We start from the raw sequence: 20,073 nt of genomic DNA on the forward strand, positions 1-20,073 counted from the left end.
TTTACTGTTGTTAACAACCCTGCCAACCTTTGTATCATCTGCAAACTTGGACATTAAACCTGATATACCTTCATCAATATCATTGATAAATATATAAAACAACAATGGGCCCAATACCGAACCGTGAGGAACTCCATGAAGAGCAGTGTCCATTGATTTCCACTCTGTTGTCTCCCACTCAATTATCCCTTTATCCATTGTAGCAACTTATCCTTAATGCCACACTGCTATAATTTGTACAGCAGTCTTCTATGTTCAACAGTATCAAAAGCTTTCCTGAAATCCAAGTATATGATATCAAAATTATTATTTTTTGCATCCAGTTCCTTTGTGACCACATCATGGTATATGATCAAATTGGTCAGACAAGCCCTCCCTTAAACAAACCCGTGCTGTGTCTTAACTGTTACTGCTGTCTTGTCTAGATGATCCTGCAATGCTTCATTAACTAGTGATTCCATTATTTTCTCTGGAACACAAGTTAAACTAACAGGTCTGTAGTTACTTGTCACCTTTTGAACCCCCTTTGTGAATTTGTGATACATTTGCACACCTCCAGTCCATGGGGAACTCCCCTGAATCCAAGGAAGGTCTCATAATTATGGCTAAGGGTTTGCTTACTTCCTTTGCTGCCTTCTTTACTTTAACTGGATAGATCCTGCCCACCCCAGGTGCCTTCCTTATGTTTAACTTCAACAATTTCTCCTCCACTTTGCTCTTAGTTATTACAAAATCACTTAGTTCCATGTTAGTGTTTGATAAACTTCTGGCACTGCCCTCATTGAATAACTCCTGATGTGTGAATGTAGAGCAAAATACTCATTTAGTTTATCAGCTACATGAGCATGATCATCAATAGTCAATCCATCTATGTTAAGTGGTCCAATCTGATTCATCCCTTTCTTCTAGAGTTTACATAAGTAAAGAACTCTTTGCTGTTTTTCTTTGCATCCTTTGCCAAAGATTTCTTGTAATCTGCCTTCGCCTGCCTAACCTCCTTTGTGACTTGATTACAGAGTAGTTTATACCTGCCATAGGCTTCTGTATTACCTGATACTTTATATGCATCCCATACATTCTTCTTCTCTCCCATGAGCCTCATTAATTCATCTGACCTCCATTTAGGCCTAAACCTTGAACTGTATTTCTTAGTTGGAATGAAAAGCCTAGTAGCCTCCAAAATTAAATCCTTGAAGGCTTCCCATTTAGAATTCAAAGTTGGTAACATCGTCAGTTGATCCCACTGTACAGAACTTAAAAACTATCTGAGACCTCTGTAGTCACCTATACAAAAACAAAAGCCCTTCCCTTTAGCCTTGATGGTAGTTAAATCTTTAATTTCCACATCAGTACATTGTGATCACTGTCACCCAGTGGTTCCTTTATCTGCAAATTCTTAATGCATGAATAACCACTGCTGATAATCAGATGCCTCTCGAACATTTTGCTGAAGAAAACAGTCGTCCAATAAATCCACAGAAGTCTTGCTAGTGTGCAAGTGACCAACCCACAAGTTGCAGTCAATATCTGGAAAGTTAAAATCCCCCATTATAAGACATTCTAATTTACTGGCCCACTATTTCTCTGCACAATTGCTCATTATATTCATCAGATTCATTAGGCCTATAACACACCTACTCATTTTTCCTTTCCCAGTGTTTATTTCACACCAAACAGATTCAACACTGCATTGTCCACCAATATCAATTGGAATCACTTCCTTAGATTTTGTTTCTTAACTTACAGCATAACCCCTCCTCTCTTCCTGGTCTGTCTATCCTTCCTGTACACATTGTACTCCACAAATTCTAATTCTGCACTGCTTATATCTGTGTGACACCATGTCTCTGATATCCCAACAATATCTGCCTTTGATGCCTTGACTAGCATGTCAAACTCATCAAATTTATTAACTGTACTCCTAGCATTGGTGTACAAGCACCTGTTCGTACCCTTAGTTACCCTAACACAACCCATGTATTTACTTGTTCCACTAGTACTCCCAGCAGTCCTGGAAATCTCCATTACCTTACTTTCCAGGCTGCTGCTCATTCTAATTGAAGCAGTGCAAGAATCACCTTTGCCTGCGGCCACTGTTAATCTTTTAGTCTGTGTATTCCCCCCCCCCCAAGCTAGCAGTTTTCTGACCCACCTAACACTGCCTCGATAACATCAGCAAATATTCTTGCACCATTTCTATTTAAGTGTACCCCATCCCTGTAGAAGCAGTCTCTCCTGTCAACAAGCACAGACCAGGCCAGAAAAAAATTGTACCTCTTGAGCCTTGCCCAATCTTTGCAGACTGAATTGATCGACAAGACTCTCATCATATACTCCCTCCTATTGTGTCTGGGCAGAATTGCAGACACTTTCACATTCAACCCTAACTCTCGACTTTTTTTGAACATTGACTTGTACTTATTGAGTAAACCTGCAGATCTCTTAATGTCATTAGTTGCAATGTGTACAACAACATCAACTTTGGCCCCCTAGCCGACATACCCTGGTCCTGTTCCAGGGATAATGAACGAGGAGGGTTTTTGGCTGCTGTAAAAGGGATAAGTATTTTTAATTTTTACTGTATTCTTCATTAATCAACATAGTACATTGTGTTTTACAGAGATATTAAATAGGTTAGTAGCATTTGTTAGCTTCTTATTTTGAATTTAACCGGTGATTTTTGGAAGTTACGACTCCCAGTGTTGGCACCAATATTGTTGAATTAGCCGCCATATTGTAGTCGATAAGAAATAGCTAATATTAATCTTATTAAAATTCATTGTTAATTTAATTGTATTTAAACAGAAATCATGACCCAGCCTAGAGCTCCAAAACAAAGATCACAGACTAGCGAAAGTGCTGTGACTCGCGGGAGAAACGAAGGGGGCAATTCTCCAACACATCGCAGTCTCAAAAAATGTGCAAAATGTGAAATGTTTGTCGACCTTTCTAAAACAGGACATGATCTAGCCAAGGAGGATGCCTTTGTGTGTGCTAGGTGTCTAGTGTCGAAATTATGCACTAACTCAGTGTTCTGATGGGTGTCTATGAGAGCTTGAGGTGTAGGGTAAATGCTCTCGAAGAAATTAATGAGGGACCCATCAAGCTCTCAGCTGCTCAGCTCAATGACAGAGCTCACTCCTGTGCATCAGGCAAAACAGAGGCAATCTCCAAGGTAGAATGTGCTGGTCCCAAAGGAACTAGTTATTGTTGGTGACTCTTGTAAGGGAGACAGGTAATATACTATGCAAGAAGGATAGGTGGAACACCTATCCTTCTTTTTAAGTTCATTGCTTCTGTTGTTATATCTGCAACATACAAAGTCATGTTTTCAGAACACAATGATTCTACTGCTACCTTTTTATAGGCTGTAATGTGTCAGTATTGTGTTTGAGAGCAGCACAAGTTCATTTTCAGTAAAGGTCACATCTGAATTAATGTTAATGAGTCTCTAACAGAATTTTTTACTTCTGAAAAAGCTCCAACATGGCCAAGAAACTGTTCCAACGTGTTTGAGTCACTATCAGAGAATTCCTTACCCAATACCTCTGTAATATGCTTCTGAAGAATATCATTTTTTAGGGGTGACTTGCGAAACATTTTGACAACATTTTGTATTTTCGTTATTAAAAAATTCAAATGTTCATCTTGTAAAACATTCACTTGGTCATCGCGGAACACAGCGGCAACCCCCAAGGCAGAATGCGCTGGTCCCAAAGGAACTAGTAGTTGTTGGTGACTCTATTGTCAGGGAAACGGGAAACATGCTTTGTAAAAAGGATAGGTGGAATAGGACCAGGGTATGTCTGCCAGGGGCAAAAGTTGATGACGTTGTAGAGCGGATATCATCCTTTAAGGGCACAAAAGGTGATATAGTTGTACACGTTGGCACTAATGACATTAAGAGTAGGAGACCGGCGGAATTACTTGACAAGTACAGGTCACTGATGAAAAAAAGCCGTGAATTAGGGTTGAAATTGAAAGTGTCTGCAATTCTGCCCAGACACGATAGGAGGGAGTATATGATGAGAGCCCTGTCAATCAATTCGGCCCTGGAAAGATTGTGCAGGGCTCAAGGGGTAGAATTTTTTTCAGCCTGGTCTGTACTTGTTAACAGGAGAGACTGCTTCTACAGGGATGGGATACACTTAAATAGAAAGGGTGCAAGAATGTTTGCTGATGCTATCGAGGCAATGTTAGGTGGGTCGGAAAACTGCTAGATTGGGGGGATACAAGGACTAATAGATTAACAGTAGCCACTGGCAGAGGTGAAAGTGATTCTTGCACTGCTTCTATTGGAATGAGCCGCAGCCTGGAAAATAAGATGCAGGATATTTCAGAGACTGCTGGGAATCATTGGGGTACAAGTAAACACATGGGTTGTGTTAGGGTAGCTAAGAAAAAGAACAGGTGCATGTATACTTGTGTGTACACCAATGCTAGGAGTTTAGTAAATAAATTTGATGAATTTGAGGTGTTGCTCAAAACATCAAAGGCAGATATTGTGGGGATTTCAGAGACGTGGTGTCACACAGATATAAGAAATGCAGAACTGGAATTTGGGGAGTACAATGTCTACAGAAAGGATAGACAGGATAGGAAGGGAGGAGGGGTTATGCTATTAGTTAAAAAACACAAAATCCAAGGAAGTGAAGCCAGTCGACATCGCTGGACAGTGCAGTGTCGAGTCAGTTTGGTGTGACATAAGCATTGGGAGATCAAAATTGAGAGTAGGAGTGTGCTATAGGCCTAATGACTCTGATGAGTATAATAAGAAACTGTTTGGAGAAATAGAGTGGGCCAGTAAATCAGAGAGTCTTATAATGGGGGATTTTAATTTCCCAGATATTGACTGGAATTTGGGGGCTGGTCACTCACACAGTAGCAAGGCTTTTGTGGATTTATTGGATGATTGTTTTCTACATCAGCATGTTCGGGAGGCAACTAGAGGGAGTAATACTCTTGATTTGATTATCAGTAGTGATTCTTCATGAATTAAGAATCTGCAGATAAATGAACCACTTGGTGGCAGTGATCACAGTGTGCTGAAGTGGGAGTTACTCAAAGAGGTAACTACCATTAGGGGTAAAGGGAAGGGGTATTGCTTTTGTAAAGGCGACTACAATGGACTGAGACAGTATTTAAATTCTATACAGTGGGATCAACTGATGATATTGCCAACAGCAAATTCAAAATGGGAAGCATTCAAAGAACTTATCGTGGAAGCTACTAGGCTTTACATACCAACTAAGAAATATTGTTCAAGGTTTAGGCCTAAATGGTTGTCAGATGAACTAATGAGGCATATGGCAGAGAAGAAAAATGCATGGGATACATACAAATTAACACGTGACACGGACGCCTATGATAGATACAAGTTGATCTGTAACCAAGTTACAAAGGAGGTTAGGCAGGCGAAGGCAGATTACGAGAGATCCTTGGCAAGGGATGCGAAGAAAAACAGCAAAGAGTTCTTTACTTATGTAAACTCTAGAAGGAAGGGGATGAATCAGATTGGTCCACTTGAGATCGATGGGTCAACTGTTGATGACCCTGCTCGGGTAGCTAACAAACTAAATGAATATTTTGCATCGACATTCACACATGAGGAGTTATTCAGCGAGGGGAATGCCAGAGGTGTATTCAACTCTAGCAGTAAGCTAGAGAATCTTGTAATAACTGAGAGCAAAGTGGAGGAGAAATTGTTGAAGATAAACACAAGAAAGGCACCTGGGGTGGATGGGATCTATCCAGTTATATTAAAGGAGGCAGCAAAGGAGGTAAGCAAACCCTTAGCCATAATTATGAGAGCTTCCTTGGACTCAGGGGAGGTACCCATTGACTGGAGATGTGCAAATGTGACCCCAATTCACAAAGTTGGATCAAAGGCTGACACAAGTAATTATAGACCTGTGAGTTTAACTTCTGTTCCCGGAAAATTAATGGAGGCACTGGTGAAAGAAGCACTGCAGGATCATCTAGACAAGACTTCAGTTATAGCTAGGACACAGCATGGTTTTGTTAAGGGGAAGTCTTGCCTGACCAATTTGATTGGATACTATGATGCAGTCACAAAAGAACTGGATGCAGGGAATAACTTTGATATTATATACTTGGATCTTAGAAAGGCTTTTGATACTGTTGCACATGGAAGACTGCTGCACAAATTGGAGCAGTGTGGCATTGGAGGCAAGTTGCTGCTATGGATAAAGGGGTGGTTGAGGGGGAGAAGACAGAGAGTGGTAATCAATGGACACTGCTCATCGTGGACTAATGTTATTAGTGGAGTCCCTCAGGGTTCAGTATTGGGGCCTTTATTGTTTTCTGTATTTATAAATGATATTGATGATGGTATATCAGGCTTAATGTCCAAGTTTGCAGACGATACGAAGGTTGGCAGGGTTGTCAAGGACACTACTGACACTATGCTGCTGCAACAGGATTTGGAAAGGTTGAGCAGATGGGCTTCGAGGTGGCAAATGAAGTTTAACATTGACAAATGTAAAGTACTACATATGGGAAACAGCAACCCCAGAGCAACGTATCAACTCTGTGGTACTACACTGACAGTGGTAGAGAATGAAAGGGACCTGGGGGTGGTGGTGCAGGCAGATATGAAGTTCTCTGAGCAGTGCAGACGAGCTGCAAGAGTAGCTCATGGTGTATTGTCAATGATATATAGGAATTTTTCTAGCAGGGATAAGGAGGTGATTATTCCCTTGTATAAGGCAATGGTCAGGCCACACCTAGAGTACTGTATACAGGTCTGGAGGCCTCATTTCAGGAAGGATGTAGAGCTGCTGGAACGAGTACAGAGAAGGGCAACTAGATTGGTGAATGGGACAAAGGGGTTCTCTTACGAAGAAAGGCTTAAGTTTTGCAAATTACAGTGTCTGGAAACTAGGCACCAGCGGGGTGATCTGATAGAGGTGTACAAAGCCTTGAATGGTTTGAGCATGCTCAATGCTGATGGGATTCTTCCTCTAGCTCAGAAAAATCACCTGAGAGGGCATAAATTCAAATTGAGGAAAGACAGATGTAGGATAGATGTGCGGAAATTTGCCTTTAGCCAGCGGGTGGTTGGTGGGTGGAACAGACTTCCATCCCTTGTCGTGGAAGTTGATAGCCTAAATAAGTTTAAGGCTCAGCTGGACAGGTATTTCGAACGAACAGAGGGGTGAAGTGGAAGTGGTTATTTTTATTTATTTATGTTACTTTTTTTTTTTTTTGGCTGATGCTGCATAAGCTTGCTTTCTTGCATCAAATGCCTCTACTAATGCTAATGCTAATATCATAATCACCATCAATAAAATGTTCTTGTGTCACTTCTAACCCATTGAACTCATTTGCAAAGACTTCTGCATCTACATCCTCATTATCAGGCTCAGAATCAATATTGTTGAAATTAACAATTTCAACAATATTGTTATTAATTATTATTGTTATAGTTAAACTCATTTAATTTTATTTCGAACGATTCAACACAAAGAGATCCATATATGTGAATTAAACTGAGATTGCAAAATTTATCACTTGCATGCAGAGTAACATTCATATAGTCACGGTTTTTTAGCGATGTCCATTCGTCATATGTTACCCTGAATGATTTTCCGCGAAGTTTGCGCTCTGATATTTCTTTTACTACCTCTTCATGAATTTTTTGTGCATATTCTTTGACAACATTTTTAATTGAGTTTGGTGACTTTGGAATATTTACATAACCACTTACAGACAAGGGTCTTTTCAAATCTTTGGATGTACAAAATGTTGAGAATGGAAATCCATCTAGTGCAGTCATAAGAGATATTACAGCTGGAAGAGATTCATCGGGTGTTTGCTTGAAAAAAAAGTAGTAATTTTTTGATGAGATTCAATGGATGTAGTTGTACAAGGTTACCTTCAATTGTTTCTTCTGCTTTTTGTTTCAATAAATTGATGTTATGATGTTGCTGGAGGTGATTATGCAGTCCACTATTACTCCCACCTACTGCTTTGATAGTTTTTGAGCACTGCATACAGACACCTGAATCTTTTTCTTGTGTGTGATTGAAGTAATGCCATGGCATATTTTTATTCGTCACTAAAAATATTGTTTTTTTTTTTATTTTACTTATCAGTTAAGTAAATTATTTTTATAGATAAAAGAGAAACTTGCATTAGGAACCGCTGCATTCGTGTGAGGTGTGCTTGTGCCATTGTTGCTTCCGGGAATAACTTTGATAAGCTTATTGTTACTTGTGTTGGGTAGTAAGCAATCTAGTCCCTCAGAAATAAGAGTACAGGTAGTTCTTGATTTTAAGAGTTAATTCGTTCCTAGCACGCGCTCATAAAGCAAACTCAAAGCGAGAATTTATTTCCCATAGACCTAATGTTAAAAATAGGGGTTACATTATCAACAATGAAATTAGTTAGCTAATTTAGTTTGTTTAAACAATGATGGATTTATCCAAAGAAATGAAAACGTAGCCTCTAAAATCAAGCAAATTATAATAATAGAGAAATTATTTACGACTTACAAATGTTAAAGCACGTTTATTCTTCATCATCGTCGACTAATGCACACTTATTGATCACTCATTATTGGCTTGGCATTCATTGGTTTGTTGCACAAGGATTAGTCTTCTTCAGAAATGTTTCAAGAGGTGTTTATTTCCAAGATAATCTTCTCTTTTCTATAAATTTAAATAGCATGCATAAGCATTTTTTAACGGAACTCACAAATTGCAATTAACACGATTTGCGTGGAGTAACAAGTTTACAAAGCTTAAAGGAATGAAGAGAAGATTCTGAAAATTGTTTGTTTTTTTATACGATTGAAGATTGATTCATAAATATTCACCATAACGTAAAAACCCACACAATTCCAGCTATTGGTATTTTCACAAATGCAATAACATAGTTTACTACCTGTTTATAATTGCTTACAGTAACAGAAAAGTTCAATAAACCGTAAAGTGCAAATTGTTTTTGTTTTATGGTTGTGACTTCCAGCAATGTGCTTTAGAAAAATGTCACAAAGCCTTTCAAAATTGGTTCTTATAACAGAACATATGATAATGATGAAAGCGTAGTGCATTTAATGATTTGAATTGCACTGATTTAATGATTTATTTACACCAAAAACAAACTTTTAGGGAGTTATATAGCGAAAATTTGAACTTCCGAGGTCGTGGAATGAATTACCAAAAAGCAATGTGTTATTGGGTTCACATTACAATATTTTCGCGATACATTGGTAACAGATTAATATCGTAAAGCGGGGTACGCTGTATTGTTTAGCTACGTGTATAGTTTGAAATGTGATATGTTTGAATGTTTTAACATTCATTTTTTGCAATTAATGTTCATGTTTTCGATTTTGTTGATACTTGATATTTGAAAAAAAAAAAACCAAAACAAAAACTTAAACCCAGGAACTCATAAAGCAAAAACTCGTAAAGCGAGAACTGCCTGTGTAGGAAACGTATTTTTTGCATAAGAAGTCTTTCAATTACTCATTTGGATGTAACTCTGAAAATTTTGTACCGAAATACCAGTAAAAAGTAAAGAATTACCGGTAATTTTATCGAAGCATGTTTTCCACCATTTACCGGTTCACCAGTAATGCAATCTCTAGTTGGTATCTGATGCCTTGTAGCTTCTGTAATTATTTCTGTGAATGCTTCCCATTTAGAATTTGTTGTTGGTAACATCATTAGTTGGTCCCACTGTATAGAATTTAATAATTCTGAGACCACTGTAGTCTCCTTTATGAAAACAAAAACCCTTCCCTTTTACCATTGATGGTAGTTACTTCTTAATTAAATCCCATATCAAAAGATTGTGATCACGGCCACCTAGTGGTTCTTTTATCAGCAGATTCTTAATGCATGAATAATCACTGCTGATAATCAGATGAAGGGTATTGCTTCCTCTTCTTGCTTCTCTAACATATTGCTGTAGAAAACAGTCATCCATAAATCCACAAAAGTTTTGCTAGTGTGTTGAATGATCAGCCCACAAGTTCCAGTCAGTATCTAGAAAGTTAAACTCCCATTATACGATATTCTTAATTACTGGTCCTACTATTTCAGTAGAGTTGTTTGTTGTACTCATAAGAAACTTTAGGCTTATAACATATTACTACCCTTATTTTTGCTTTCACATTGCTTATGCCCCACCAGACTGACTAACCATTGCAACGGCTGTCCTTGTTGACTGGATGCACAGATTTTGATTTTGTGCTTCTTAACTAAGAGCATAACCTCTCCCCCAACTCCTATCATGTAGGCCATGCTCCCTATTTTAGATTCTGAATTTCTTATGTGTGTGTGACACCACTTCTGATATCTCCACAATATCTGCCTTTGATGACTTTACTAGCACTTCAAATTCATCAAAATGTGTAGTTTCAGAAGAGATTTGACTATAGTTGTGTGTTTATGAAGAAAAGTTCTTATGAAGAGTTAAATCTTTTTTTTTTTTTTTTTTATATCAGTATGTTTAGAAGTTTTGAGTGCTGTCATTTAATATAAACCTATGTCATGTCTGATTATGATATTAATTATTTTGGAATGTACATGGGACAATTTTGTGCTTTGTTCTCATTATGTATGTATATGTATGTATATCAAATGTTTCAATCACAAGGCCAGATGTTTCAATTAAAAATTATTTTAGTGGGATCTGTCTCACTTATTTTTAGGTTTAATCCATTTGATGTGTGGATTTTTTTGTTTTTTTTGTCATATTTGGGTGAAACTTTTGAATTTGATATCTACAATCATATTTAATTTTCCTTTAAATAAAATCAGTTTATTTTCAAAAGTCCACCAATAACATTTTTTAGACTAAACCATGCACAGACAACAACTTTAAGCAGTTGATTAGGAAAAATTTCAATTTTGAAATTATAAAATTTAAATGGCAATACTTATGCCAATTTTAACATCAAATTCAAAAATTTCAGCTGAAATATGACAATGGTGCAGATGCCAAATAGCCTAAACCTAAGTCGGCAAAATAGATCACAATTACTTTTAACTGTGTGTGTGTGTTATTTGGTTTTTAGGAGCATTAGCAACTAAGGCCATATTGCTCCGGGGATATGTGGCGGTCATTCCCTGACCTTTCTGCATCCTCCGTATTTGGTGGTCATGGGCTCGAACCCTGGTCTAATCAAGAAGTGTGTGCTAAGCACTACTACTTCTGGCTGTGTGTGTTACACTGGTGTTCAAAGAAAGTGCATCACCTAGGAATTTCACATTTCTGACCCTTTTTTGTGATGGTGTGTTACATTAATGACTAGCATCACAACTAGAAATATAAACAAAAGATATTTATTAATAGTTAAGGGAAAGCTAAGTAATATTTGACAGAGGCTCTCAAAATATTCCAAAATGAGCATTTGCAACCTTTCATCAACCAGTGAAATACCACCACTTTGCTTATTGGAGGCTTGAAGTGGTGAAACCCATGTTTAGTTTCTAGAGCAAAGTTTCCGTCATCCCCCTCCCCCCATACTTCTCCTTCAACCCATGCACGGTACTAAGTACTATAGGTTTTGATACCTTTCGTGTTTGGGGTTTTCATAAAAAAAAAAAAAAAAAAGTTTTGACAAGCACGACAATTATGGCTGAAATGTTATCAGATGCCCTCAATTTGCTTCAGTTTATCATTTTAAATGGAAAATAAAATCACCGGGTGCAAACTAATATTTAGTTTAACTGCTTCTGGCACTTATCACAGCACCACACCGTCGAGGCATTGACAAGATCAATTTCTGAAGATTTTGGTAACATCATTTGGAACCATGAAGTGATAGTTTATGGTTCCAAACACGAATGATGGCTTCCTGAAGTTCACGAAGGGTCTTTGATTTCTTTCTGGCAACTGCAGATTCCACACGATGCCAACAGTTCTCTATAGGATTCGGGTCCGGGCTGTTTCCTGGCCAGCTAAGAGTTGTAATGGACCGTTATTTCAAACATTTTTTTCACCTGTAACAATTGTAAACACATTACTGTCAAACCTCTAATGCAGAAATGAAGCTAAAGTAACTACAGAAGTGCCTACTTACACTTTTTGCCCGATGACGGAGCAGAGTCTTCCTGAAAGATGCAATTACTTGGCAGGTTGAATTGGTCTGTAATGGTTGGCAGCAATTTGCCTTACAATATAGCCAGGTATCCATTGGCATTTGCAGAACCTTTTATAAACTGCAGGTGACCTACTCTGCGATATGAAATGCACCCCCATATCATTTGACTGGTAGGGAATTTCACTGTAGACACCGTACAGTCTGGATGGTATTCTTCACCATGTCTATGGGGAGTTTTGTCTCCATTAGAGCCATGCAGGTTGAATTTTTTTCTCATCCAAGAAAATAACTGACTTCCACTTCCTGGGGGTCCATTTGACATGCTCCTTACACAAAATTAATCAGGCCTTTTTTTTTTTTTTCATTTTTTGTGTGAGGAGGAGCTTCTTAGGACAATGGGCTACAAGTCCATTTTGAAGAGGTGTCTTCTGACTGTTACTGCACTTGCTACCACTCCTGTATATTCTTCCCATTCTCTTTTCAGCTCAGATGAAGAAGCTTTATAGTTTTTAAGGTATAAGTGCGGTCTTCAAAACGCTGTCCTGTTTTGGTGTATAAACCCATTTGTCTGGTTCCTTTTTTCCCATCATCAGAACTAGTATTCTTGAGTTTGGAAAGAAATCTACTTACCGTCGACTGATTACAAGATACTATAAGCAATATGACAAAAGAACAGTCTTCCTCACTTAAAGCAACAATAGCACTCTTTCTTTGTGGCATCAACTGCACTTTACTTGCCATCCTAACACAGTCAAGGAATGACTGCAACTCTTGCAGAGCATGCTTATATAGCTGAAAGTAACAGCTGGTGCAATATTATGTCATCACCTACGCGTGTCAATCTCATCTGATGCAATCTGTAAGAAATATTGCCATGTACTTGTGTTATTTGAATGACAGTTACAATTTTAAGGGGTGATGCACTTTCTTTGAACACCATTGTATTTATTATCAATTAGATTTATAAGAATTTTGCATACTCTTCACTTTTATTTTATTTTTTATATATATATATATATATATACACTTTAATTTTTAAATATCTAAATACTTTGTCTTTAAGACTTCAAATTTGTGATATGTTCACTTGCTACTTTTATTAGGTCTACCCATCCCTTGGACAAAGTGTCAAACTTGTTTTATAGATATGGTACTTTCTGTGCTTCCCATTCCTGGGAGCTGATTGCTTTCTTCTTAACCTTATCTGTTAGTATGCTGTTTATGGGAACTTCTTTAACTGGAAACAGTTCATTATGTATGTGGAACCACAACTGTGCATTGACAGAGGTATGTACAAAATTACCTACTTTACCTTTTAGTTACTTTTGATTTATGGTTAAGAGTGCTTTTATTTCAATTTTAATTTTATGTATTTTTGCATTCAGTTTCTGTCTTGGGAATATTTCTCCTTCCAGTGATAACCTTTCAGTGAAGACTTGCAATTTGTTGCACATTAGAGACTGTTGAAATATAACCCCAAATTTGCCACTTTAAAAAAGTATGCTGTGATATATTGGACCTCACCAGAACAGACTGGGATCTGGAAGGCTGGACATTTAACCTTCTCTTCCAAGTCTTTGTTTCCTTAATTGCCTATGGAGTAAGAGTTTGGGTATACAAAGCCAAAAAAGTTGCTGTCATCATGCAACTGGAACAAGTCCAATGCCTTGTGGTGGTTCAAACATTACAAGCTTGCAGAACTGTTTCCACCACTCTCCTCAAAAGTTTTCACTGAAACTCCCAGTGGACCTTCATGTTGTTTTGTATGGATTCTGATACCATATTAACATAAACACTACCAACAACATACTTGGCAGTGATGTTCGAACAGCCACAAATCCTAAGAAGTAAAAAAAAAAAAAAAAAAAAAAAAATCTGGCTTGAATTAACAAAAAAAATGCCAACTGTAATGGAGTTGGCATATTTTATACCAGAATTATATAGTAATTTAATACCAGACTCAATTTGTAGAGTCAACTGTAAAGGGGTGGTTCTGTCTCAACATTTATACATCTTCAATTACCTGGCATGACTTATTCAACAAGAAGCTATTTGATCACTTTCTGCCTTGCTTATGTGGAGAAGACAATGTACATATTGTACACTTGACCTAACTAACTAGATCTCCAAGATGCTTTTGCTACAAGGTATAACTCTGCTTTTTCCAAGGCAACAAGTATCATTTGATTGAAAATAAAGGGGCATGCACCATCTTCACCACCTTTCTAGAATCAGTTTTCCAAAGAAAGGAGTTAATTTTCATAAACTGTCAAGCTCCTTCACATAGCTCCCTTGGTTATATGCCCACCACCTTAGTTGCAGGCACAGTACCAAAAAATCATTAATAAATTTTGAAAAATTCTCGCAGTGGGTGCTTAAGTAAGTAGACTAAATTGTTTCTAGCTGGCTTCTACCACCATGCTAGTGAGTCAAGGCATTAGCAAGTCTGCATGCATGTTAGAATATGTAGAACTAGTGTTGCTGCAACTTTGCAGCACATCAAGAAATTTACTTTATATAATTGTTTTAAGTTTCTTTTATTAATAATTGTGTACTTTTATATAATTTTGTTTTGCCTAATTGTTAGAGGTACATTATTTTTATTGTCTTGAAGTTTCATGTATCTCCAGGGGTGGTCCATGTGCACCTGGTTGAGAATCACTGCATTAAATAATCCTCTGCAAGAAAAATCACAAATACAGGTTGTAGATATACCACACAAGGGAGAAAAAAAAACAAAAAACCCCACTTTACACTGATAGCCCTTTAATCACTTGATCCCTGTTTTGATCTGCACAATGATCACTGTTACTGCAGTCTCTACCCTGGTCACTATTCCCCCTCCCCTTTTTTTAAGTACTGTAGTTTTCTGGAAAATAGTGCAGTCACATTTCCTTGTGACAGGAATGAAAATTGAGACTCAGCTAACAACATGAGATTAAACATACTTGAAGTTTTTACTTTTTGTTTAAGGAAAAATTAGTGGATATGGATTAAATTGCAGATGCTATCCCAAAAAGATACAAATTGCTCAGTAAGGCGGTAGTAGTAAATGTAACTTTAAATTCAAGAAACTGATTAAGATTTGAAGGAATGAAGTGCAGGCAGAAAGATCACATACTTTCATGGTTGTCTAACTCCCACAATGTCTGTGAATAATGCAGACAGTTAATATTAGTCTGTAGGACCAAGAGTTAACTTGTATATTTACCAGTTTATTGGTAATGCAGTGATTGTCCCAATGCTTAGCATACATATCAGTGGCTTATTGAGTCAGGCGTATTGCTTTGTGAGAAAATTATAGAGGAATAACTGGTAGAATTTATTGGTCCTCTGCCTAAGAAAAAGAGCTGGGAAGCAGGAGAGTTATTGCCATTATAAGGGTTGGGGGGTACAAGTAAGGCCATCTTTTGGATGAGAAACTACAAGATAGGGGGCCTAGTGTTACTACTACCATTACAAATGCCACAAGGCATTTGTAGTGGTAGTGTCATGTGATGCAAGAAAGCAAGTGTATTTGCTTATGCAGCATCAGCTAAAAAAAAAAAAAATCACACCATTCCCTCCCTCCAAATGCCTGTCCAGTTCCTCCTTAAATTTATTTAACTTATCAACTTCCACAATGGCAGATGGAAGTTTGTTCGAGCAATTAACCACCCGCTGGCTAAAGGCAAATTTCTGCACATCTGTTCTACATCTGTCCTTTCTTAATTTGAATTTATGCCCCCCTTAGGTTCGTAATCTGAACAAGTGGAAGGATCCCAACAGAATTCAGCGTGCTGAACCCATTCAAAGCCTTATACACCTCAATCAGATCACCACACAGGTGCCTAGTCTCCAGCCACTGCAATTTGCAGAACTTAAGCCTCTCTTGGTAAGAGGATCCCTTCATTCCCCTCACCAATCTTGTTGCCCTTCTCTGTACACGCTCAAGTAAATCTACATCCTTCCTAAAATGAGGCCTCCAGACCTGTACGCAGTACTCACGGCACAGCCTTATTGCCTTATACAAAAGGACAATCACCTCCTTCTCCCTGCTAGCAAAATTCCTATATATCATTGACAAAACCCTATGACCTGCCCTGGCAGCCTGTCTGCATTGCTCAGAAAACTTCATATCTGACTGCACAATTACTCCCAGATCTTTTTCGTTTTCTACCACCTTAAGTGTAGTACCACACAGTTGGTACGTTTCTCTGAGGTTACTTCTATCCATATGCAGTACTTTGCATTTGTCAAGATTAAACTTCAGTTGCCACTTCTTAGCCCATCTGCCCAAAGTATATAGATCCTGTTGCAGTAGTACATGCCATTACTGTCATTAACAACCCTGCCAACCTTTGTATCATCTGCAAACTTCGACACTAAGCATGATATACCTTCATCAATAAATATACAAAACAACAGAGGGCTCAACACCGAACCCTATGGGACTCCACTAATAACATTAGTCCACGAAGAGCAGCACCCATTAATTATCACCCTCTGTCTTCACCCACTCAACCATCCTTTTATCCATTGTAGCAACTTGTACAATAGTCTTCCATGCGCAACAGTGTCAATTTGTACAATAGTCTTCCATGCGCAACAGTGTCAAAAGCTTTTCTGAAATCCAAATATATGATATCAAAATTATTTTTTGCATCCAGTTCTTTTGTAACCACATCATAATATCCTATCAAATTTGTCAGACAAGACTTTCCCTTAACAAACCCATACTGTGTCTGAATTATTGCTGCAGTCTTGTCCAGATGATCCTGCAATGCATCTTTAACCAGTGACTCCATTAATTTCCCTGGAACAGAAGTTAAACTAACTGGTCTGTAATTACTCATGTCACCCTTCGATCCCCCTTTGTGAATTGGAGATACATTTGCACATCTCCAGTCTGTGGGGACCTCCCCTGAGTCCCAAGGATGCTCTCATAATTATGGCTAAGGGTTTGCTTAGTTGCTTTGCCGCCACCTCTAATATAACTGGATAGATCCCATCCACCCCAGGTGCCTTTCTTATGTTTAACTTCAACAATTTCTCCTCCACTTTGCTCTCAGTTATTACAAAATCATTAAGCACCCTGCTACAATTTGATAAATTCTGCCGTTTTCAAACCTTAATAACTCCTCGTGTGAATGTACATGCAAAATACTCGTTCAGTTTGTTTGCTATCTGGTGACTTACTGGATTGTGATTAGAGGCCTGGCTGGTGTGAATTCAGTAAATATCCCGTGGAGGATGTAAAGGCTTCTAGTTTTACCTAGGCCTTCAGGTAAAACTAAAACTAATATAGGGAAACTGACCAGAGAAAACACTTGTACACTATTGTGTTATAACAAGGAATTCTCTGAATATCAACAGCAATTCCCTACTACTCAGGGGAATGTTTGTTGCCTAATTTGTGTGGACATATTCCAACTTTTATTAGAGGTTGTTCTTTCTCTGCTTTTGTTGGGCCTACAAGTATATCTCTTAAGTTGTTTGGCGTGCCTCCATTTATCCTGAAAAATCTATATGAGTAAGCTGTTTGTTCCATCATTGTGAAGATTATTATGATGAAAAGTATCACAGCTGCTGGCGTGGTTGTTATAAAGACTATGTAGCTGTTTCTTTTTGTTGTGTCAAAAGGTGTAGCAATGTGATGATCCTACCACAGGTGAGGGATCACATGCCTGGTTTGGAGATGTGTGTGCAGTTACTCAACCAAAGTTTGGAGAGACATTTGTCCAATTAGCAAAGTGTGATAGAGGGTGTTTTGTCCAGCCCTCTTATCAGGAATACACACTCAATATTTCATGAGTTTTGTACCCTTTACCCATAAATTCATTGGATTCTGAGAAGGATGGAGAGAGGGGGGCCAGCAAATTTCTGAGTAGTCATGAAACAGCATTGTTAGTGTTACTTAGTTACTTGAGTATACTTCTACTTCAAGTGTACATAGATTGAACCCTAGGCCTTGTCAAGTCAGAAAATGTATTGACCTGTGTATAAGTTGATATAGAAAATGCACTTTGAGGGCATAGCTGATGCTGCTTGATTTTGTATATTTTGGCATAACAAAATAGATAAAGTGTGTAAAACTATTTGACCAAAATCATTTTTTGATAATAAATGAAGGAATATTTAATTGCAGAGGCCACAAACTACTTTCAGTTTAAAGTTATGTGACACCCTTTTTCGATTAGCCTTACTTTTACATTTTATGAAAGAATAATGCTGGTTTTACTTAATGCCAGTTGCCCTTCTGATTAAAACAAAGGCACTTTAATATCAGTTTCTGACTATGCTCAACAACAAATGTAGGCACTATAAAAGTTGATAAAGTTTGCATTTATCAAAATACTGTGCAACAAAAATTATTAACTTCTAGATATGCAATAATCTGTACATTGCATTCACCCTATCATGAACTGAGAACACAATGGATTTTTCCTGGGAACATCAACAGATTATTTTAAAAATTTATCTTAAATTATTAATGTGAATTTTTCTCTGTATATAGAAACATTACGTGACTTGTATACAAGGGGATCCCATACATTTTTAATTATGATGTTCATAATTTTTGACTTTGCCTCAGGTATATACAGTAGGTTGGTTATAATGTATTGGAATGGTTTAAACATTTCACATGGGAATTAATGTACATCTTATAGACATAACAAAATTTTTTTATCAAAAAATTTAATTATTTTATATGGAGAAAGCTTTTTTAGCAGAAATACCTTTTTAACAACTTTCATCCTAGATCAGAGGTTCCCAAAGTGTGGGGTGCATTCCTGGGGGTACACTTGGTTTTGTTGGGGGCCACTTGTTTTCATGAAGCACTTTTTTTATGAAATATATGTACAAACCATCCCACTAATTCAGGTACAAAGCATTTTTTATTTATTTTTGTTATTTGTATTTCATTCATATTTTATTTCTTTGAGATTAAATGTATTGAAGTATATACATAATTTATAAAAGTATGTATATTCGTAGCTAAAATTTTGGTCAAATCTGTTTATTTCCACACTTGTGGAACTTGTGGGGGGGGCCTATGTGTGAAACTTAGGAAAAATTAAGTGGCCTCAAGCTATAAAAGTTTGGGAACCTCTGCTCTAGGTTAATTTTGTGTCTTTATTATATAATATGTAACCTTGGGTAAGGGCATTACAATTTTTAAGAATTGTACTTAATAAATTTAAGGGGAAAAAAAAGTAATCTATTTATTTGCCATTAGGAAAACAAAAGCATGGATATTGTCCTTGTTACAACTGCAAGATGTATGGCAGTACTTTACTTATATTATCAGCTAAAGAAACTGTATAACATGGGTTCCAAATACTTGTTAGGTAAGTTAAATTTAGTGTCTTTCCTGTAATGCTATAAAGAACCTTACCTATTTGATTTTTTGTTCAGTTATTGCCCCTTATTATGAATACTTTAATTCCAACTGCTAATGTTGTTATTATTAGTAGAGTAGTGGCAAATGATGCAAGAAAGTAAGCTTATACAGCACCAGCCAAAAAAAAAAAAAAAAAAACCACTTACCATTTCACCTGTCCATTCCCTCTAACAGTTCTGAATTTATTTCAACTACCCACCTCTACAACACTCAATGGGAGTTTGTTCATACAATCAGCCACCCTCTGGCTGAAAGCAAATTTAGAAGCTTTTGACTTGCAACCATCCTTCAATTTGAATTTATGTTCCACGTGTATAGTCTGCAGAAGAGGAGGAATTTCATCAGCATTGAGCTTACTCAATTCATTTCTTACTAACCTTCTTGCATACTGATTCTGCCTGATATTTCTTCATTATTTTTAAATTAATTCATGGAGTAGAGTACTTTAGTTTAGGAATGGTATCATTGATTTCAAAATCCAATTGGGAAAAGGTTTTTACACAGCCATAAGCAGTTATGTGGTACGGTTTCAGTTACCAACTAGTGGATGTACAATGTGTTATAAAATGAAGAAATTTGTTTAAGTATTGGGTTGAGGGAGGGGGCAGGC

General features: G+C 37.4%; 1 protein-coding gene across 2 annotated transcripts in view; it reads left to right on the forward strand.

Moving 5' to 3' along the window:
- Hmgcr (HMG coenzyme A reductase) overlaps positions 1-20,073 on the forward strand; it is a 183,699-nt gene that overhangs the window by 69,950 nt on the left and 93,676 nt on the right. For both annotated transcript variants that reach the window (XM_090373218.1, XM_090373217.1), the window contains exons 2-3: positions 13,183-13,366; positions 19,299-19,410. In XM_090373218.1, the coding sequence (XP_090229344.1) occupies positions 13,183-13,366; positions 19,299-19,410 (296 nt within the window). The remainder of the gene's footprint in view (positions 1-13,182; positions 13,367-19,298; positions 19,411-20,073) is intronic.

The sequence above is a fragment of the Mastigoproctus giganteus genome, chromosome 5, assembly GCF_048544385.1.
Source record: "Mastigoproctus giganteus isolate SK-2022 chromosome 5, ASM4854438v1, whole genome shotgun sequence".
Classification (NCBI taxonomy): domain Eukaryota; kingdom Metazoa; phylum Arthropoda; class Arachnida; order Uropygi; family Thelyphonidae; genus Mastigoproctus; species Mastigoproctus giganteus.